General features: G+C 47.6%; 1 protein-coding gene across 2 annotated transcripts; it reads right to left on the minus strand.

Moving 5' to 3' along the window:
• Positions 1–5,865: 5,865 nt before the first annotated feature.
• LOC125512963 (vesicle transport protein SFT2B) lies at positions 5,866–22,964 on the minus strand. Of its 2 annotated transcripts, XM_048678018.1 has the most exons (6): positions 22,657–22,961; positions 22,290–22,343; positions 19,174–19,247; positions 7,883–8,000; positions 7,718–7,776; positions 5,866–6,266 (listed from the first exon to the last, which is right to left on the minus strand). In XM_048678018.1, exons 1-6 carry the CDS (start codon positions 22,795–22,797, stop codon positions 6,188–6,190), a joined length of 525 nt encoding a protein of 174 aa, XP_048533975.1. In that variant the 5' UTR covers positions 22,798–22,961; the 3' UTR covers positions 5,866–6,187. The 2 variants fall into 2 exon arrangements, with proteins under 2 accessions (XP_048533975.1, XP_048533976.1); XM_048678019.1 differs by lacking the exon at positions 22,290–22,343 and having other exon boundaries at positions 22,657–22,964.

Genomic DNA, 22,964 nt, shown 5'->3' on the forward strand with positions numbered 1-22,964 from the left:
GGAGGGGCTCTCGCCCCTTCGCCGCCATGGAGGCCATGGACCAGAGGGGAAACCCTTCTCCCATCTAGGGAGAAGGTCAAGGAAGAATAAGAAGAAGAAGAAGAAGAAGAATGGGGGCTCTCTCGCCCTCTCTCCCGGTGGCGCCGGAACGCCACCGGGGCCATCATCGTGTGACGGCGATCTACACCAAGACCTCCGTCATATTCACCAACATCTTCATCACCTTCCCCCATCTATCTACAGCGGTCCACTCTCCCGCAACCTGTTGTACCCTCTACTTGAACATGGTGCTTTATGCTTCATATTATTATCCAATGATGTGTTGCCATCCTATGATGTCTGAGTAGATCTTCGTTGTCCTATCGGTAATTCGTGAATTGCTATGATTGGTTTAATTTGTTTGTGGTTATGTTGTTGTTCTTTGGTGCCCATTGATACGTCTCCAACGTATCTACTTTTCCAAACACTTTTGCCCTTGTTTTGGACTCTAACTTGTATGATTTGAATGGAACTAACCCGGACTGACGATGTTTTCAGCAGAATTGCCATGATGTTGTTTTATGTGCAGAAAACAAAAGTTCTCAGAATGACCTGAAACTCTACGGAATACCTTACAATAAATAATAAAAAATCCTCGCCGAAGATGAAGACCAGGGGGCCCACACCCTTGCCACGAGGGTGGGGGACGCCCCCCTCCCCCTAGGGCGCGCCCCCCTACCTCGTGGGCCCCCTGGAGACCCCCCGACTCCAACTCCAGCTCTATATAACTGCTTTCGGGGAGAAAAATAGGAGAGAAGAAATCATCGCGTTTTACGATACGGAGCAGCCGCCAAGCCCTAAAACCTGTCGGGAGGGCTAATCTGGAGTCCGTTCGGGGCTCCGGAGAGGGGGATTCGTCGTCGTCATCATCAACCATCCTCCATCACCAATTTCATGATGCTCACCGCCGTGCGTGAGTAATTCCATCGTAGGCTTGCTGGACGGTGATAAGTTGGATGAGATTTATCATGTAATCGAGTTAGTTTTGTTAGGGTTTGATCCCTAGTATCCACTATGTTCTGAGATTGATGTTGCTATGACTTTGCTATGCTTAATGCTTGTCACTAGGGCCCGAGTGCCATGATTTCAGATCTGAACCTATTATATTTTCATCAATATATGAAAGTTCTAGATCCTATCTTGCAAGTCTATAGTCACCTATTATGTGTTATGATCCGTTAACCCCGAAGTGACAATAATCGGGATACTTACCGGTGATGACCGTAGTTTGAGGAGTTCATGTATTCACTATGTGCTAATGCTTTGTTCCGGTTCTCTATTAAAAGGAGGCCTTAATATCCCTTAGTTTCCATTAGGACCCCACTGCCACGGGAGGGTAGGACAAAAGATGTCATGCAAGTTCTTTTCCATAAGCACGTATGACTATATTTGGAATACATGCCTACATTACATTGACGAATTGGAGCTAGTTCTCTGTCACCCTATGTTATGATTGTTACATGATGAACCGCATCCGGCATAATTATCCATCATTGATCCGATGCCTACGAGCTTTCCATATACTGGTTTACGCTTATTTACTTTCCCGTTGCTATTGTTACAATCACTACAAAATACCAAAAACACTACTTTGCTTTCGTTACTTTTTTGTTACCGTTACCATCACTATCATATTACTTTGCTACTAAACACTTTGCTGCAGATACTAAGTTTTCAGGTGTGGTTGAATTGACAACTCAGCTGCTAATACTTGAGAATATTCTTTGGCTCTTCTTATGTCGAATCAATAAATTTGGGCTGAATGCTCTACCCTCGAAAGCTGTTGCGATCCCCTATACTTGTGGGTTATCACCCATCATATGAGCGCGCGCGTGGATCACACCATAGGGTTAGTTGTATGTTGATTGGACTATGTATTGGAGGGTAAGAGTGACAGAAGCTTCAACCTAGCATAGAAATTGATGCATACGGGATTGAAGGGGGGCCAATATATCTTAATGTATGGTTGGGTTTTACCTTAATGAATGTTAGTACTAGCAGAAGCTTGCTAATAGTTCTGATCATAAGTGCATAGAATTCCAAGTCAGAGATGACATGCTAGCAGCGGCCTCTCCCACTTAAAACTTGCTATCGGTCTAGTAAAGTACTCAATTGCTTAGGGACAATTTCGCAACTCCTACCACCACTTTTCCACACTCGCTATACTAACTTTATTGCTTCTTTACCTAAAACAGCCCCTAGTTACACCTACAAAGTACTTCTAGTTTCATACTTTTTCTGGGTAAAGCGAATGTTAAGCGTGCGTAGAGTTGTATCGGTGGTCGATAAAACTTGAAGGAATATTTGTTCTACCTTTATCTCCTCATTGGGTTCGACACTCTTACTTATCGAAAGAGGTTACAATTGATCCCCACTTGTGGGTTATCACCGCGTGGATCTGATCCAGAATCTGCGCTCGAGCGCCGCGGCGGGGTGGCAAGCAGGCAAAGGTGCGGCAGCAGCGGCGAGTGGTGCGACCGCGGGGGCGAGTGGTGCGGCAGCGGCGAGGGGGATTTGGCTCGAGCATAAGGTCGAGGCAAGGAGGCGGAAGTGTGTGGGTATTTTTTCCCAGCGAATCGTTTTTTCCTTGCATAATTGTTTTTATTTTGCAGATAATGATGGATTACGGGTTTAATACACAAAAGCACAGGGGCTTTTCTGTAAAAAGTGTGTGACGGTGAGCGGTTTTATATTACTAGCAAAAGGGCCCGTGCGTTGCAACGGGAGAGAAAATTAAAGTGTTCAGGATAACACCCGGCAACGCAGCATGACGGGGGTAGGGATGCATCGTGCCTAGGTAGAAATTCATCTCATGCTTCAATACCCATTACTGTGAAATATTCTTACCACCGGATTTCAATGTAGCCCCGTCTAATTCAAAAATTTCCTATGGGTGACTTCATCAATTTCAAATCTCATTTATTGGGGTGAGTGTACGCCAGCGCCTGCATCTATACTTTTTCCTTCAACCTTTGTATGCAGCAATTTAATGTGTCATCTAAAAAAAGTAATTTAATGTGTCCATTTGCATCGGAAGAAAAAAATTGTCGAACTTTTCTACTGACACATTCGTGTTGCCACTTTTCATGTTCGTCACCATCGTCGATGATGGTAGGATTTTGGCATCCGCAACTGGAAAAGATTGATGAAGCCGTATTCATGTCATTTGACAATGTTTCCTTCAGTTTCACACTACATCAGATGAAAGAGTAGTGGTGTATTGAAGTTGGATTTTTCATAATTTATTAAAATATTTGATTGCAAGCGGGTTTTTACGATGTTGAATTTTTTTTTAAGAGAAGGACGCGACTAACTACCAGACGTACTGATTTTAAGAAGAGATGCGGACGACCCGTACTAGCTTTGATCTGGTGAATGCAAGAGGAGAGTGAGGCTGAGGCATGCATGCGACCCAGCATGAGACGCGAGTGAGCACCTCATTTTTGAACATGCATGCATATACCAACAAATTTGATGATGTCAGCAAATATTCCTTCAAAAAACAAACTTCAAAATGATTTGTAGGTCAAACCGTCGGGCGGATTGGAAAACCGTTTTCACATAAAAAAATCATCGCGACGAGAGCTTCGAAACTAGATCCCATGTTGGTATGTTTCGACAACTTTTTTTTTCAGGCCAAAAGTTACCACGCTGAACTACATAAGTTATCACGCATGCAGTACGTAATTTATCAACCGTATGGTAGGATTTTAGCGATAGATCTGCACGATCCCCTTCAATGGCTCCTGCTTCCCCCTTTCTCCCCCGATCGATTAGTTTGAAAATAATAAAAAACACAAATTGAGAAGAAAAAAAGTGTCCTATATGAGATTCAAACCTGCGTCGGGTAGCAAGGACACACCAAATGCTAATACCAACAACCATTACACCAACCTACAAATATTGTTCAATACTTGAAAACAAAATCGTCTAAACTCTTTCTCACCATTGTTAGATGACAAAAAGAAATGTATTTTCCTCAAAAAACTTCCACTGCATAAATGATGATGTACTATACGTGTGAATGTATAGAGGGGCTCCTCTATGAATTTTTATCAGGGTCAGGTACATAAGTTATCAGGTCCGGGATGTGTGAGTTACCATGTTATTCACACAAAAGTTATCGAGGTGATGTTTTATCAACCCCCCCCCACCACCACCACCACCACCACCCCCATCGCCAAAGTTATTAGGACCGGGGTACATAAATTATCAGATCTATGATGTGTGAGTTACCATGCTATTGACACAAAAGCTATTGAGGGGATATTTCATCAACTCCCCCCACCCCCACCTCGTTGTCAAAGTTACCAGGATAGGGGACATAAGTTATCAGGTCTGTGATGTGTGAGTTACCATGCTATTCATACAAAAAATTATCGAAGGTATGTTTACACTAGGTTTTTTGGGGTTAAAAAAGCTACCACGATATTTGTACATAAACTATCAGGTCTACGATGTGTGAGTTACCATGCTATTCATACAAAAAAGTTATCAAAGGTATGTTTACACTAGTTTTTTTGGGTCAAAAAAGCTACCACGATATTTGTACATAAGCTACTAGGTCTATGATGTGTGAGTTACCATGCTATTGACACAAAAGCTATCGAGGGGATATTTCATCAACTCCCCCCCCCTCCTCCTTGTTGCCAAAGTTACCAGGATAAGGTGCATAAGTTATCAGGTTTGCGATGTGTGAGTACTATGCTATTCACATAAAAGCTCGTCAACTCCCCCCTCCCCTTCGACCGCCAAAGATATTAGGACAGGGGTAAATAAGTTATCGGGTCTTTAAATGTGTGAGTTATCATTCTATTCACAAAAAAATTACCGGGGAATATTTGATCAACTCCTCAAAGAAAAAGGAAAAAGGAATCAACAGGGAATGGCCAAAAAGTATGATGTGCATTCTTTTGCACAACAAAATAGTTTAGCTGAGCTGGTTAGTGTGTGTTTCACATTAGCTGCTTGGTGTGTGTTCAAATCCCATATTCAGTGCTATTTTTTTTGGACTAAAAATGTAACCAGGGTGTGCCAATAGATCTAGCACCTAAAAAAATGACAGATCCAATCCAGAGAAAAAAAATTACGGTAGTCAATTCCATAGTCTCCGAATTCTTCTCACTAAATCGCCATCAAGTTAGCAGGTCGTTCACATTTAATCTTGAACAAAGCCACTACGCTACACATTCACAGTCTGGGCAAAATTGACAACAACAAAGTCTAGGTGAGTTGGTTACTGTGGTGGTGCACATGCTAAATTCCTGCCAGCAGGGATTTAGCTTTTCGGTTAAGAGAATGTTTGTTTGTTTTGTTATTATATTTCCTTTTTTTCACTATTTGGATTTGGCCCAAATGCAAACATTTCACGTAGACATCAGATAGGCTATTTCTCAGAGAGAGAGAAAAACACGCACACTTCGTGAGATGCACGCGCATCTCACCCCCTAATCTCAAATCAAAAGAAACGTCGGCACCGGCCGCTAATCGGCCGCACCATTTTGGTGAGATGCACGCACACGCACACTATTTTTTTCGCAAAAAGAATATATTAAATCGGCCAGGCCGAGCGGCCGCCATGCGTCCTTCCTCGTCTCCTCCCGTCCTGCCTTCGAACTGAACGAAGCCGAAATGAATCGAAAAAGCGTATTATGACAGTGGACAACAGCTTATTACGACGGTGAACGGGCAAAAGCAATAGCCCTTTTAAAAGATGGAGAGAACTCACGTTGGAGTACATCAAGTTTAAGTTTAACTGCGCAATTGATGATTTCCCCATGGTTATACCTTACATCGTAAGATGCCATTGGCAAGCACCACCGGATAAGCAGTGAAACTTTTAACAACATATATGACTTTAAGCAAGCAGGATTTCCACACAAACACCGCGTTATCAGGTGCTGGTCCTACCAATCCACGACAAATGCACTGTTCATGAAAGGTCCCAAGCCAAAGGGAACAAAGGAGTGTCATATACATATGTGCGCAAGAAGGGAGCAACAGTGGGGGAAAGGTTAACATGATTTCTGAGCATAACAGAAGATCATGCCCTTGGTTAAAAGTACACAGTAGATCAGCAGCATCTACTGATCCAGCAATGAGACTACTGTTCCATCAACCAAAGGTAGATCCGATCATGATGGTTGCTCTAGAATTCAGTGTCGAAGCAAGATGCCATCACTTTCGAAACAACTGATCGTGCAAAGGGTATATAGCTTAGACTGTACCTGCACATAACAACAACTGTAACTTCAGAATTGCTGCCCCATCACTCATGCTCTTGGGATGCTAATTTATGTAGTTGCACCAATTATTTATCAATTTATGTAGTTGCACCAATTATTTATCTAAAAATGTTGCCCATTTTATGTGATATGATGAGACATCACATGGGATAATGTTTTTATCCATGCATCTACGGACTTGCACTGATATCTCAATCAAGCTCTCATGTTAAAGTGGCGTTGGCTGGAGAAAGTTGGGCAAGACAAGCCCTGGGCAGGCCTTCAGATTCAGTTACAGCTGGAAACGGATGAGTTGTTCGCGGCGCCTACGAGCTGCACTATGAAGAATGACATCACCTTCGCTTCTGGACTGACAGATGGATTCACAGGGTTAGTGTGGCCCAGGTTGTGCTGGCCTTGCTTCAGTTTGTCTGGCCTGCTGTGTTACGACGCCTAGTGGCGGATGCCCTTCCTGAGGCAGATTGGGCGAGGGGTCTCAGGGAAAGCCTATCTGTGCCGGCGGTTGCATACAGCTGTGGAGGACCCTGCTTGATTTTGAGCTGGGACCTGGGAGTGGATCCTAGCGAGTTCAGGTGGCGACTTTAGCCCGACGGCAAGTTATCTGCTCGTTCCACTTAGTCTTTTCTTGCTCGGTCGAGAAATTTGCCCCCTGTGAAACGGAGCTTTGGTCTTCTTGGGCTTCTCTTGGGATTAAAATCTTTGTATGTCTTGCGCTGCATAATCAGTTGTGGACTGCGGACAGACTTGCTCAGCGTCAGTTGCAACACCCGCCACTTTGTGTTCTCTGCTGTCAGGAGGAAACTGCTAACCACCTGCTTCTGAGGTGCCCTTCCTTGCGGGAGATCTGGTATAATGTGCTGCTCCCCTTACGGTTGCACAGGTTCAGGCCGGACAATCTGGCTTCGCTAACAAACTGGTGGCCGCCCTGCAGTCATGCTGTTCCAGCGCGCAACCGCAGGGAGGTGGACGCTCTGATTTGTCTGACTCTCCGGCTCCTCTAGCTCGAAAGGAACAGCTATGTCTTCGACAAGGTGGCGTCAATGCCCTCGCTGGTCATCAAGCAGATTAGGGAGGAATTTCCTTTGTGGAAGATTTGCTAGATCATGTGGATTTGTAGGGAATGTGAGTTAGCACTTTCTTTGCCCATGGCGGAGTGCTTTCTCCTGTGGTTGCACCCCTGTATATAACTGATGTAACGCTCTACCTTTCTTTGTACAAAAGACACGAAGCTTGCATTTCTTAAAAAAATAATCTCTTTGGGTGTCTGCTTAGCTGTGGAATATTTTTAATAGAAAAATAGCACGAATATTGGTTAATTTGAAAGTAATCATCCAGTGAGTGTTGGACCTAGGAGAAATTATGAGTGTGCAGTTGGGTCAACATTGAACAGAACTCATTGCTAAAAATCAAACTTTAAAAGATATTAAACTTACCAGATAAGGGCACCAAATTCCAAGACGATGGCAAGTAGAGTCAACAGCTTACTGTGAACCTGTTTGGAGTAGAAAAGACAGATATTTGGTTGGTTATAGAACTAACACATAAACCTGGCAGAAAATTTATGAAATATGCCAGATTTCTTTAATCATTTTACTTACTAAGAGAGCGCAGAATAGAGAAATTATGATGCTTGCAATGTATATAGCAGTGGCATATATACGGACAGGATCAAGCATCATATCAAACTGTCTCTTGGGACCTATAAGAAACGCTGTACTGTCAAACAAATGATCCCAGCATTAGCTGACATGAGGAAAAACTTTGATACATAAACGATAATAATCTAGTTAAGGAAGGTGAATGAACATTACAGCACATATGAAATAAACAGCAAGGTAGTTCCTTGGATACGTCAGTACTGAGTACATGAGGCGCGATTTCAGTAAGTACTAGGCACGAGGAGGAGGTTAGCCTTGATGGGCAGGCAGTACCTCAGAAGGACAGTAGGATACCTTTTGATATTTGAGAACAATTGTGACGACCCGAGACCGACGCTCCAGATGCCGTCCAGTTATTTCGTTGCCGATGTGTGTTTATTTGTTTGTTGCATTTCATCATCGCATCATCTGCATTGCATCGGCACTCCGTTGCCTTCATTGTTTTCAAACTTGCATCTGTTCATAGTGCCGCTTCTCTCTATTGCCTTCATTGACTGTTCGAGACCAACCACACTTCCACGCTACCGCCTGACCTCTCTACACAGCCACCGACCACCTTCGCAACCTAGTCCGAAAACTTCTCCCGGACCCGACCCGGGCAGTCATGACCGTTGGACCCGGATCATCCCCAAACATCCCTAAATCATCATCGGTTTCTCGTTGGACTCTCCTAACCCATTTATTCCAGACCGCCCGATCGCGATCGAAGGATCCAGATCATCCCCTTTTCGTATATATATATAGTCCCATAGCCCATCTTTAGACCCAAACCCTAAAATCTAGGACATCTGTCCCCGCCGCCGCCGCCACACTCAAATCTCACCTCGGGATCCTCCCAATTCCCATTCCACCAACCAGATGCGGCGCCCGATCCAAAAATCTCCTCAGCCTCCACCACACATCCATCTACCCACCGAGCAGCCGCGTTGCAACCTCGTCGCCGGCCAGCGTCAGGCCAGCCACTGCCGCCCTCTCCTTCCCCCTTGCCTTCTCTCTCTCACGCGACCCTCCCTCTCTCTCTCGCAGAGACCACTGATGCCGTCGACCTCGAGCTGCCGTGGCCTCTGCCACGCCATGGATCTCCGGCGCCTGCTCCTGCATCAAGCAGGGGAGCGAGGAGTACGAAGCCCCAGCACCCGTCGCCGCCGTCCTGCTACCTCCACCGCCCAGATCCGTGCCTCCGTCCGCCACCATCTCCTTCCTGGAGCCCCGCGCCGAGCTCCTCGTCCGCCACCACCTTCAACCAACGCCGCTGCAGCCGCTCCTTAACGCCCGCGCCGGCCGCTCGCGAAGGCCACGACCAGACCGGCCGCTTCCCGCGCCTGCCGGACCCCCTCTGTCGCGTCGTGCTCCTTCCCCGAGCTCCTCCTCGTCGTCCCAGCAGTAGCACCGAGCCACCGGCGAGCAGCGGCGGCTCCCTCCTCCCTGACCGCGGCCGTGCCGCGACCATCGTCGACGAACCCAGCAGCAATGTCGTCGTTCCTCCTCCGCAACCCCGAGCTCCCCACGCGAGCCCCTGCTTCCTCGCGTTCCGTCACCGTACCGCTCGTCCCAGCAGAGCCCCGACCTTCCCGTTCCCTTCCCCGATTCGCTTCTCTCTCTGAACCGCCCTCTGTTTTTCTTTGGGCAGCAGCACCGTCAGAGCTTCATGGTATCCGCCGCATTCAACCGCTGCCCACGTCCCAATCCGAGTCCTCCACACCAGGTCCTCCGGCCCCGCAGCGACGCCACGCCGGAGCCGCGCCATCCCACCGCTCGCCGGAGTCCCACGCGCCCCTGCGTCGTCACTGCCTTCTGACGAGCACGAGCTCGATCCCCTGCCTCCATGCATCGAAGGAACCAGGCGCGTTTGACTGCGCCTGGACCGGCCTCGCCTAGGCCTAGCGCCACCTCTTCCTTCCATCCAGCCTGCCTGCTGCAGCCCACCGAACCGGCCCAGTTGATGTTGGCCCTTGGTGAGCCACCACAGACCCAGCGCCCAGTGCACTGTTCAGATTCGGCCCATTTTTTTTTCAGATCTGCGATTTTAGCATTATCCAGAGTTTACCAGATTTGCAGAAAACCCCCTAGACTTCATGCATTTAATTACTCCACAACCATGCATCGGTTAAAAATGATTTAAATATGAAAAATGCTTAGAATTTTGTCTAGTTTCATAATATGCCACTTTCATCCATGTTTAAAATGTTTAAAATGTTGTTTGATTAAATTTGCTCAAATGCCATGCTAAAATGATTTATCTAATAACTAAATAAGTAGCTCCAAATTTAATAAATTTTATATGTAAATGGGGCAGAAAAATGCATAGTTTAACATGGTGCACTTTCTTTGCATGTTTAACTACTCTAAAATATGGTTTAGGGCAGAACAGTACCAAATCATAATATGTATATGGGGATTTTCCGAAATTGTTGTTTGTTGTTCCGGCCTCATTTAAACTTGCCTAGATAGGTAGTTTTCATATACTTCACCCCTTGCCATGTTTAATAACATTTAATATTGTTGGGTACATAAACGAGAGAGAACTAAATAATTGATGTGGTGTTCCGTCAATATGCAACACTTTGCCATGACATGCCTCTTTAAACCGGACATGCATCATACTTGATTGTGTATCATGCCATGTTTATGCTCGTTGGTTTACCATGTTGTTTGCTCCTTTCGGGTGTTGCTTCTTCTTGTTAGTTCCGGTAACGTCGCGTTTGTGAGGATTCGTTCGACTACGTCCGTTTGTCTTCTTCATGGACTCGTTCTTCTTCCTCGCGGGATCTCGGGCAAGACGACCATACCCTTGATATCACTTCTATCTTTGTTTGCTAGTTGTTCGCTCTATCACTATGTCGCGCTACCTACCACTTGTTTATCATGCCTCCCATATTGCCATGTCAAGCCTCTAACCCATATTCCTAGCAAACCGTTGTTTGGCTACGTTACCGCTTTTGCTCAGCCCCTCTTATAGCGTTGTTAGTTGCAGGTGAAGTTGAAGATTGTTCCATGTTGGAACATGGAGATGTTGGGATATCATATTATCTCTTATTTAATTAATGCATCTATATACTTGGTAAAGGGTGGAAGGCTCGGCCTTATGCCTGGTGTTTTCGCCCTAGTTTCCGTCATACCGGTGTTATGTTCCTCGATTTTGCGTCCCTAACACGATGAGGGGTATGGAACCCTCTTGACAGTTCGCTTTGAATAAAACTCCTCCAGCAAGGCCCAACCTTGGTTTTACATTTGCCTAACAACCTATAAATTTCCCTTGGGGTTGCAAACCCGAGGGTCAATCTTTATTTTAACCCCACGGGCCAGTGCTCCTCTGAGTGTTGGTCCAACCTGGGCGATGTCCGGCGCCCCCTGGGCAACCAGGGTCTATGCCAACCCGACGTCTTGCCCATCCGGTGTACCCTGAGAATGAGATACGTGCAACTCCTATCAGGATTTGTCGGCACATCGGGCGGTCTTGCTGGACTTGTTTTACCATTGTCGAAATGTCTTGTGCACCGGGATTCCGAGTCTAATCGGAAGGTCCCGCGATGGAGGATTGTCTCCGCGGATCGTGAGCTTGTCATGGGCTAAGTTGGGACACCCTTGCAGGGTATAAACTTTCGAGAGTCGTGCCCGCAGTTGTGGCAGATGGGAATTTGTTAATATCTAGTTGTAGAGAACTTGACACTTGACTTAATTAAAATGAATCAACCACGTGTGTAGCCGTGATGGTCTCTTTTCGGCGGAGTCCGGGAAGTGAACACGGTCTTGTGTTATGCTTGAACGTAAGCAGTTTCAGGATCACTTCTTGATCACTTATAGCTTTTCGACCGTTGCGTAGCTTCTCATCTTACTCTTATTTGCGTAAGTTAGCCACCATAATTGCTTAGCGCTTGCTGCTGCTCCACCTCATTACCTTATCCAACCCATAAGCTTAAATAGTCTTGATCTCGCGGGAGTGAGATTGGTGAGTCCTCGTGACTCACGGATACTTCCAAACAGTTGCAGGTGCCGATGATACCAGTGCAGGTGACGCAACCGAGCTCAAGTGGGAGCTCGATGAAGATATTGGTCGTTGTTATGTGTCTTTTCCGGTTGATCAGTAGTGGTGCCCAGTTGGGATGATCGGGGATCTATCATTTGGGGTTGTCTTCTTTTATTTTGGTTCCATAGTCGGGCCTTGATTGTACTCTGGTTGATGTATGTTTTACTTGTTATTTGTGTGAAGTGGAGATTGTAAGCCAACTCTTTATCCCTTTCTTATTCAATAAATGGGATTGTGTGAAGATTACTCCTCTTGCGACAACACCACCATGCGGTTATGCCTCTAAGTCGTGCCTCGCCACGTGGGAGATATAGCCGCATTGTGGGCGTTACAACAATGCTGCAGAAGGATGGTGATATAGATGAAGATGTGAACCATTGAATCAAAGCCAGATGGATAAAGTGGTGCAAAGCTTCCGGCGTCCTCTGTGACAAAAGAGTGCCACAAAAGCTAAAAGGCAGGTTCTATGGGACGGCAGCGATGTTGTATGGCGCAGAATGTTGGCCAACTAAAAGGCGACATGTCCAATAGTTAGGTGTAGTAGAGATGTGCATGCTGAGATGGATATGTGGCCACACAAGGATCAGGTCCGGAATGATGATATGCGTGATAAAGTTGGGTAGCACCAATGGAAGAGAAGCTTGTCCAACATCGCCTGAGATGGTTTGGGCATATACACCGCAGACCTCTAAGAAACGCCGGTGCATAGAGGAACGATAAAGCTTGCTGATAATGTCAAGAGAGGTCGAGGTAGATCAAATTTGACATGGGAGGAGTCCGAGACACCCGAAGGACTAGAATATCAACAAAGAACTAGCCATAGACATGGGTGCGTGGAAGTTAGCTATCCATGTGCCAGAACCATGACTAGGTTTTGATATCTTATGGGTTTCAACTCTAGCCTATCCCAACTTGTTTGGGACTAAAAGGCTTTGTTGTTGTTATTTTGTTGTTGTAGTTCCGCGGATATTGAGGTGCTCACAGCCAAATCAAATCAGCACCTTGTAAAGAATATTTGTTCTACTATGCCAAAGTTAGTTTGCATTTAGCAAAAATTTCTATAACCAGATAGAAGTTGCAAAAGTGGAAAAGTCACATTCTTCTTGGTGCTATGAAGAGTATATGGAAGTTCTGATTTTTGCATCCAGATGCAGAAGTGAAATGTGCCACTGAGCGTGTACTTAGGTGGCTAGCCTCACAGGTCCACCCACCTGCATTCAAGGCACAGCCTCAACAGGGTGGGTGGTTTGATCTTCTTTCAAAAAACGGTGTGCCTCTGCGGAGTGGGTAGGTTTGATCTTCCTTCAAAAAATTCCACCAGGGGTGTAAGTGCATGTGCATCTAGTGCCCCTGGTGGGTTTTGATGATGACAAACAATTAAGGGACTCATGTATTTGTTGAGTACACACAAATGAGCAGTCATTGAAGCAATGGATAGTCACCGAAGTAATGGGCCAATGGTTTAACTGAAGCATGTCAACCCCCGAAAATGACGAGGAAACATTAAAGATTTCAGTCTGCCACCTGAAGCACCAGAAGGTTTCTCGTTCTTAATCGTTCTTAAGTTTCTTCAGTTTTGATGATTTATGACAAACAATTAAAGTACTCATGTATTTCTTGAGTATACACATATGAGTAGTCATTGAAGCAATGGATAGTCACCAAAGTAATGGGCCACTGGTTTAACTGAAGCATGTTGACCCCCAAAAATGATAAGGAAACATTGAAGATTTCAGTTTGCCACCTGAAGCACCAGAAGGTTTCTCGTTCTTAAGTTTCTTCATTTGAGTCATAGGGCAAACTGTACTATTAAGAGGGGTTGGCTATCAAAGCAAGGTGAATCGTGTGTGATTATCAGTTATAACTCATAATTCTACACACATAAGCCTTTGAAATCTCCTTGCAAATGAATCTGCTAGCTTTAGTGACTAAGTTGAATACATATGAAGAATCAGCATGGCCGAGACTCAAGAGTGTAGTTCTTCGGTGTCACTAGGATAGTAGGATTAGCTTCTTCAATGACGAGTTAGGAAACCCGGTTTTTGGAGTTGCCCTAGGTTCTTCAAATAGAATTGTTGTGCACACTGCCAGTTCAAATTCTAAGAGCATCTCCAATAGACGGTCCATATGTAAAAATACCTAACTTTTGGATCACTGAGAGCAAAAAACGCTGCTCCAACAGATGGTCCATATGTAAAAAAAATTACATCACCGCCTCCCGGAGATGTAAAATACAACACTTCGTGATGCAAATTTGCATCACGAGATACATCTGATGTAAAACCGCTGCCGCCCGCGAAACGACCAACCGCCCGTTCATTTTCCTTCCCGCCCGAGCACCAGCCGCCGCCACCGCCCAAATTACCGTCACCGTCGCCGCCACCGCCCCAAATCACCACCGCCGCCCTTGCCCGCGTCGCCTCCCCCGCCGGAGGGCGTCTCGCAGCCGCCCCGGCGGCGCCGATTCGGGAAGCAGCCGCGACGGGATTCGCCGACTCCGACGGTCCGACAGCCCGTATAGCTCCTCTCCGCCGGCCGCCGAGCTCCCTTCTCCTCTGCGCCGCCGTCCGCGGCAATGACTGGCCACCAATCCAACTGCCGGCCATCTTCTTCCACCCCGCACACAAGGTGTTCGACGAAATTCCCCAAGGTAAAAAAACAACGAAACTTGATGATTTAAATTGGGATTAGATAGTATGTTTGACTGTGGTTAACTGCATTGTAGATGAGCTCGGTTGACTCCTCATTCGTGGACGATTCATCGTCGGACGAGGAATTTGATTTGCATGAAGAGGACATTGCTATGCTAGTGGCCATGCACAAGGGGAAGAAGCCGAAGCACGGTGGTTCCGTCTATGGTCGTGCGTTCATTCGGAGAGAACGGATTGATGCACACAAACGGTTGATGCACAACTACTATGGATCACCACCTGTTTTCCCGGAGAATTACTTTCGACGCCGTTTCAGAATGTCGAAAGACTTGTTCATCCACATTTGCAATTCCGTGGAGCAGCATAATCCAGCCTTCGAGCAGAGAAGGAACCGTGCCAGGTTGCTTGGCCATAGCACCGAACAGAAGGTCACTGTCGCTTTGCGCATGATGGCATATGGTGTTCCGGCAGATTACATTGATGACAACTTGGCAATGGCAGAGAGCACTTCTATCTTCTATGTCAAGCAATTTGCAATGACTATGGTAGAAGTGTTTGGTCCACAGTACTTGAGAGCACCCAATGCTCAGTATGGTGGTGAGGCTTTGGCTTTCTTGTTCTTGCCGGTAGAGCTCTCTGGTACATCCTCAACAGGCATGCTACACTCTGAGGTGCGCTACCCGGTGGCCTCGCCAGAGGTCTTACCGGTCTTCTTCTTTCCTCCCCGGGAGCTTTGCCGGCAGGAGCAGGTGCCTTGACGGCAGATGTTGTCACTGCCTCTTGATAGAGCTTGTCAGCGCAGATAACTGCGTCCTTGTCGGAGTGGATGGTGATGATGCTCATCGAACCCGGCATTTTCAAAGTATTATAGGCGTAATGTGACACTGCCATAAACTTTGCCAGGGCCGAACGACCAAGAATCCCATTGTAGGGCAATGGTATCTTGACGACGTCGGAAACAACCTTCTCGATCTTGTAGTTCGGTTTGGTGCCAAAAGTGACCGGCAAGGTAATCTTTCCAGTAGGCTGGCTCCTCCCCGGATTAACCCCTTGAAACGTTCCCGTTTCTCGGAGATCTCCATCAGGGATTTGCAGCCTCCTGATCACATCGGGGGAGATCAGATTCAAGCGGCCCCACCGTCAACCAGCACTTTCGTCACCTTGAGGTTGCGAATTGTTGGAGAAACCAACAAAGGCAAACACCCGACCACAGTGGTGCGGTCAGGGTGGTCCTCGGTGTCGAAAACGATCGGCGTGTCGGACCACTTGAGCGGCTTTTGCACCTTACTGCTAGTCTGGCCGCATTGATCTCACGCGCCCACTGCTTGAGCTGGTGGTGAGGGGAGTGCAAAGATGCACCTCCATCAACGCACATGGCCTCCACAGCCTTTTGAAATTCATGTCCCTCGGATTCTTCATCGGTGTCATCACCATCATCCTCGCCCTCCTTCTCGTGGCCGGGAGCAGGCTTCTCCTTCTGCTGTTGGCCCTTGGCGCGGCGACCCCCACGACCACCGCGGCTTTTGTTGCCGAACCCACCGGCGCCATCTTGGCCTTTCTCCTTGTCACGCTTCTCGTACTCTTACTTTTGCTTTTCGGCAAGATGTTCCACTTGCCGGCAATCCTCGACGTCGTGGCCCTTGGTACGGTGGATCTTGCGGTATTGCTTGCCGGAGCTCTCCATCTTCTCGCCTGCCACAACCTCCTGACAACCAGCGTATCCAGCAACCTCGTTGTCGTAGCTCTCGGTCTTCGGCTTCTTGGCGGCATTGGAGTCGCCAGAACCCTTGACGGCCATCACAGTCTTGCCTTTGCGCATGCGGTTGCGCTTTTGGCATGTCTTCTTTGGGCTGGATGCGTCGTCGTCCTCAGAATCAGCTTCGGCTCTGGCATCCTCCCCAGGAAGTCTCCCTCCTCAGCATGCGCACACTGGTTCACCGAGGCATACAAGTCGTTGACGGTCTTCAACTGCTCGATGTTCAACTCAGCCCACATCCTGCGATTGTGAACATTCGTGTGGAACGAAGCAATCACAGCAGCGGGGTGCACATCGGGGATGTTGTGATGCACACGGCTAAACCTCTGGACGTACTTACGAAGGGATTCACCATCCTTCTGTGGAATCAAGTGGAGGTCACTGGGCTTCCCCGGAGGCTCATGGCCCCCGATGTAGGTCCCAAAGAACACATGACACATGTCCAACCAAGAAGAAATGGAGCCCTCCAGCAAGTTCATCAGCCAAGATCTCACGCTGGGCTTGAGCGCCAACGGAAAATAGTTGGCGAGAATCTTGTCGTCTCTGCCACCACCAGCTTGCACTGCGATGGTATAAATATGCCAAGAAACTCGGACGGATTGAGCTTGTTGTCATACTTCTCCGGCAAGTCAGGCTTGAAACTTTGGGAAGAGGGCTACTGAAGTTGCCGCAGCTCGCGGATAAATGCTGGGCAACCCACATCGTAGGGTACGCACCCAAGGAACCCCTGTGCAGGCTCGTTCACAATAGGTCCTTCCCGCGCGTCTGACTGACGGCGTGCTTCCTGGCGGTAGTTCGAGCATCCTCAACGCACCGGTCGTTGATGACCTAGCGCTGATCTTGGTAGCGATTTCAACAGCCTGGCGGATCAGACGACGCCATTGACATATCGTCACGGGCGTCGACCCGCTGGCTCTGCCATACTTACCAAGGAGGGGACTGCACCGTTGGTGCACCACCCCTGGTTCGCCCATCAGCCCCTCGTACCGGCGTCGTTGGCTGCCATTAAGAGGGCCCCGCCGGCCGCACCCCATCGTTGTTGGCGAAGCCCATGAGGCTCTAGATGGTGGCTCGCCACTCATCCATCTTCTCCGGAGCCGAAGGAAAGTTTAGCAGTAGCTACACCTGCGCCAACGCCTCCGCCGGCGACTTGGGCATGACTGGGCGCAAGGACTAAGAGGTGCCTCGGCTTCTGTGCAAGCCAGAAGGAACTCCATCTCTGTCCTGCTGCCGCGGTCGATGCTCACCAGCAATTCGACGTGGCGGCAGGCCATGCGCGTCTGGTGCACATGCTCCTTTCCTGGACGCCAACCAAGGTCGATGTCGTTGCGGGGAAGCGCTTCGTGTCCATCTTGTGATGGCCTCGGCATGCGTCCCACCGCTCCAACAGTCTTGGATCTCGCGGCGTCATCCTTGGACGTAGCCGCAGCGACCTTATGAGCCACAGCGCCGCCTTTCGACATAGCGATGCGCGGGTCTTGACTCCCGACAAAGTGACGACTCATGCCTCCAGAATGGCGGGGAGAGTGCTCGCCGGCGCCCCTGTCCGCCGGAGGTGTCTGGGTCGGCAGCTTAGAGGCAAACGGTGCACCCACCGTCGCGCTCTTCTTCTTGGGCGCCATGGATGAAGAAGATGGTGAAACTTGCACGAGAATTGCTGGAGTAGATCCGCACAAGCGATCCCCCTGCCTGGCACACCAAAGATGTTAGGGTACGACAATCTATGGGACCAGCGAGGCCCCTTTGCAGTTCGGCTGGGGAGATGAACAAGCACGGAGAGCAAATCCAGAGGTTAATGTGCAGGGTTTTCTTAGGTTCGGGCCGCCATGGGGGCGTAAATCCCTACTCCTCCTGCCTTTTGATGGATTGACTTGGGGCTCAAGTTACAAACAAGCGCAGCTTGCCAAAAAGGTGCATGCAAGGTGCAGCTACTGTGTAAGAGTGAGCAAAGTGTCGACCCGTGCCCAGGTAGCCATGGGCCTTCTTTTATAGACAAAGGGGGTCACCACAGTGGCAACATGGTCATTTACATGTATGGAATAGTGGCTTCGACGTTATCCAATTTAATCCCGCCGGACTAGGACAAGGCATTTAATGCACCGTGAGCTGATAACGATCCTTGGCAAAAAAGCGTCTCTCCTTCTATGCCATCGGTCCGGGCGAGCCTATCGTCTTGACACGTCCACTAGACGGGTGTCAATAAAGTTAACCTTTATGCAATGTGCTGACACGTGTCCTGATGATCATCTCTAAGCCGCCTACCCGCTCGACACCTAATCTTGACAAGCCATCAGCTGACCGATGAGGAGGAGCGGCCGAAAAGCGGGAGGGAGAACTTCCCAGCAAGGATCTTGTCGGATCTTGGCTTGCCGGTGTGGAGCTTGCCGGCAATTGGAGTCTTGACCTTCAGTACTAACTTAGTACTTCTCAATGACCTGCCGAGAGATGTTCTTCACGGTCTTGTGAATTGAATCTCGAGTCTTGTATGCAATAGTCCTCCGACAAGCGTTGCCGACGAAAAAGCTACAACTGCCTGTGCACAAGTCAGGATACTAAGGCACCCATATCTTAGTGCACCGACAACCTAGAACATCAATTATTTTGGAACGGAGGGAGTAGTGTTTTAGAACAAGAAAACATAGTATGTGGTTAACTCATTTGTACTCACCCGCAAAAAAAACTCATATGTACGGGATCAAAAACTAAATATGAAGGGATATAGATAATTCTCGAAAGCAAAACAAAGTGAGAGAAGACACATATTCTATCAAAAAGAACTACAAATAGTGCAACAGACCTTCCGAGTGCCATCGCATTGCCAAGCGTGAATGTAACTCCAAACTTCACAGGATTGAAGAAAACGATCATCGACTGCAATGACAAATACAAAAGCCAAATAAATAACACAGTTGGACTAAATACTAGCAATTGCAATGACTGGCATTTATACTTCTATATAGTGCAGGAATAAGTTTCAATGCTAGCCATTGATACTACTACATCCAACGGCAGAAACTATCGTGAATCCCTGTGTTTTAAGTCATGGATACATTGAATCAAACGACGAACATCCTCTCGAAGCTCGGCTCTAGAAACTTCGCTTGCACCCGTGTCCCTAGCCACTAACGCCTAGTGAACCAGTCGTTCTTTGCATCTTAACCTAAAATCCAGTGATCCGCCTGCCGAAACAACAACCAGAGTTAACTTGGTCCCGCGTAGAAATAGAATAGGGATTAAATTAGAAAAAAAAGAGAAGTGCAAATTTTGGAAAATAAATCCTAGAGTCACGGTTCCGATTGAGCATCAAAGCAACCGGCAAATTGCAGCAAAATAAAGAAACTTTCACATGAGAATGAGCCGAAAAAAGTACCTTCCAATTTTCTTCTTTGTTGCTCCAGCGGAAAATGGATGCCCTATACACCCTCACTCCAACAACCCAGTTTCTAGATCCTTTGTGCTTGCCTCATGCTCTTGGCACCAAATGGAACAACAACAGCTACCGCCCATGTCGAGATCAAGACCAACAGGTCACAACCAGGAGCGCCGCCGCGGTTTCCGCTATCAGCATCGATAACTCCATCCAACTGTGCGTGTGGTGCCAGGTAAAGCCAAGAGATCAATGCGGCCTGGTACATCTCGAGGAGAGACGGGCCGGTAATCTGAGGTCAAGGTGGGCAATGGGCCATGGATCATCCATCCCTCCTGAGGCAACAGATATGCTGAGGGTAAGAGTAGTAGTAGTTCTGATCATAGTGGGAAAGAAGTGCCTTAGAAAGATGATGACATATGTCGAAAGGGATGCAGCATTAGACAAAAGACTGGAGGAGGGGGTCATTCCTGGTGAAGTTGGGGAATCAAGATGTGAGAAGAGTGCGAGTGAGTGCCGTGTGCGTTGATTCTTCCACTTCGATGGATTATTGTGTTCCGAACAGAGACGAAGATCGGGATGGAGAAAAAAAGAAGAACAGGATGCAGCCCCGATGACCCATGCTAGCCTAGAAGGATAGAGAATGACTACAACTAAAAGGACTATCCCTTTAGAAAAAGAGGAACCATGACCGTCAAATACATTGTGTGCATGAAAATTAGAAGTAGCTCCCTACAAAAAAAAGGTAGCTCTGTAGCTGATGTAACCCTTCAATAAGAACATATTTTTATTCATTTGCAGGACTAGCCCTTTAAAAACAATTACCAATTAGAGCCATAAGAAAACAATTCAACCAGTTCAGACTGATTTTATAGACATTTGACAAACTCTAACAAAATGTTTAGTCTAGCTGTTTTTTATTTTCATGGTTAATAGAATTACCAGTAGTAAAAACACCGGGCAAGACACATGATATTCATTGAACACAACAACAATGATATTAGTGCAGAAATATATACAAGGCTTTATATTGTTAAGCTTCATGCACTAGCCAACGCAACCAAAAGTCTGAGCTGATGAAAAAGGCGGGTCAATCCACATATACTGTAACACCCCCTCTCACGTGTGACGGGGAAGACAAGTCAACATGTGCAACCGGAAGAGAGACGGCGCGCAAAACTCACATATGACTCAAGAGGCCTCTACGTGGACACAAAGGGGGCCTATCAGCAGCAACAACAACAAAGCCTTTAGTCCCAAACAAGTTGGGGTAGGCTAGAGGTGAAACCCATAAGATCTTGCAACCAACTCATGGCTCTGGCACATGGATAGCAAGCTTCCACGCACCCCTGTCCATAGCTAGCTCTTTGGTGATACTCCAATCCTTCAGGTCTCTCTTAACGGACTCCTCCCATGTCAAATTCGGTCTACCCCGCCCTCTCTTGACATTCTCCGCACGCTTTAGCCGTCCACTATGCACCGGAGCTTCTGGAGGCCTGCGCTGAATATGCCCAAACCATCTCAGACGATGTTGGACAAGCTTCTCTTCAATTGGTGCTACCCCAACTCTATCTCGTATATCATCATTCCGGACTCGATCCTTCCTCGTGTGGCCACACATCCATCTCAACATACGCATCTCCGCCACACCTAACTGTTGAACATGTCGCCTTTTAGTCGGCCAACACTCAGCGCCATACAACATTGCGGGTCGAACCGCCGTCCTGTAGAACTTGCCTTTTAGCTTTTGTGGCACTCTCTTGTCACAGAGAATGCCAGAAGCTTGGCGCCACTTCATCCATCCGGCTTTGATTCGATGGTTCACATCTTCATCAATACCCCCATCCTCCTGCAGCATTGACCCCAAATACCGAAAGGTGTCCTTCTGAGGTACCACCTGGCCATCAAGGCTAACCTCCTCCTCACACCTAGTAGTACTGAAACCGCACATCATGTACTCGGTTTTAGTTCTACTAAGCCTAAACCCTTTCAGTACTACTAGGTGTGAGGAGGAGGTTAGCCTTGATGGCCAGGTGGTACCTCAGAAGGACACCTTTCGGTATTTGGGGTCAATGCTGCAGGAGGATGGGGTATTGATGAAGATGTGAACCATCGAATCAAAGCCGGATAGATGAAGTGGCGCCAAGCTTCTGGCATTCTCTGAGACAAGAGAGTGCCACAAAAGCTAATGACATCCAAGGAGCTCTAGAAAAATAAAAACCAGCTCTCCAAAATGCTTTTTATTTTAAATTTACTGCTAATGCCGTGTGCCAAATTGGCAAAACATCGTGAATACTAACAAGAACTCCTAATCATACACGATGTTATCTCCATATGAGATCCAAAAGGAGACGGCCTGATAAAGCATAAGAAGATGACTTAAACCCGAAGGTTAAAGAACATACTGCAAGGGTGTAGCATCGGAATAGGTACAAATAACAGCGTTCAGGAAGAAAAAAATACTATTAATCAGGCGATGTTACACGTGCAGAAAAAAAAATAGGGGGAACTGCGCATAAGAATGCTGATAAGGCAGGTAAACTCACCAAGAAAGTGCAAGTCAAACCGGCAGCCAAGCATGTCGCAAAACCATACAACCTCTGCACACAGAAAAACAAAATCGAAAGGTCTTGGATTTCAGTTCTGTGGTACAACCACTATATACAACAAGAACAGTAACCCAGATTTGATGAGCAGCGTAGCCGCATTGATGGAGATGTTCTACCGCGACCTATCCTCATCAATCCTTGCTGGCCAGTCCCCGAGAAGGTAATGACTGCAACTACGTAGTTAGCATTAGCTTGGCTGATAGTCCCTGGTGACTCTCACAGCCAGATCTGAGCGGAGACGCCTCGGGTCCGAGAGGTAGCAAGTAAAAGATGGGGAACGGAGGAGGAGGAGGCGGCGGCTTTCCTGGGTGGTGTTGAGGGTGCAGTGCCGGTTGATGTCGTCGAAGAAGGACTGCTCCTCAGGCGGCGGCGGCGCGGACTCCTCGTCGAACTCCATGCCGACCAGCATCTTGACCCGCTCCAAGGCATCCCGCATCCTATCCATGCTAGCTCAGATACTGGGCGTCTCCGATGGGGGCAGCCTCGAAAGCACGGCCAGCGACCCGTCGGTGAAGGCTGGTGCGGGAGGATCCCGTCCGGCGAGGAAGATGGCGCAGTGTTCTTTCACGGCCAGCGGAGTTCACTTTGGTACCACAATTGGGCCTGGGTAAC

This window comes from Triticum urartu, chromosome 6 (assembly GCF_003073215.2).
Source record: "Triticum urartu cultivar G1812 chromosome 6, Tu2.1, whole genome shotgun sequence".
Lineage (NCBI taxonomy): Eukaryota > Viridiplantae > Streptophyta > Magnoliopsida > Poales > Poaceae > Triticum > Triticum urartu.

Bases quoted from the DNA above. Each gene is read 5' to 3' on its own strand.
- LOC125512963 (XM_048678018.1), bottom strand. From the start codon at position 22,797: ATGGATAGGATGCGGGATGCCTTGGAGCGGGTCAAGATGCTGGTCGGC. The intron at 22,344-22,656 runs GAAAGCCGCCGC...TTCTGTGTGCAG, and splicing joins GCACCCTCAACACCACCCAG to AGGTTGTATGGTTTTGCGAC. The intron at 7,777-7,882 runs GTAAGTAAAATG...TACTCCAAACAG, and splicing joins CTCTATTCTGCGCTCTCTTA to GTTCACAGTAAGCTGTTGAC.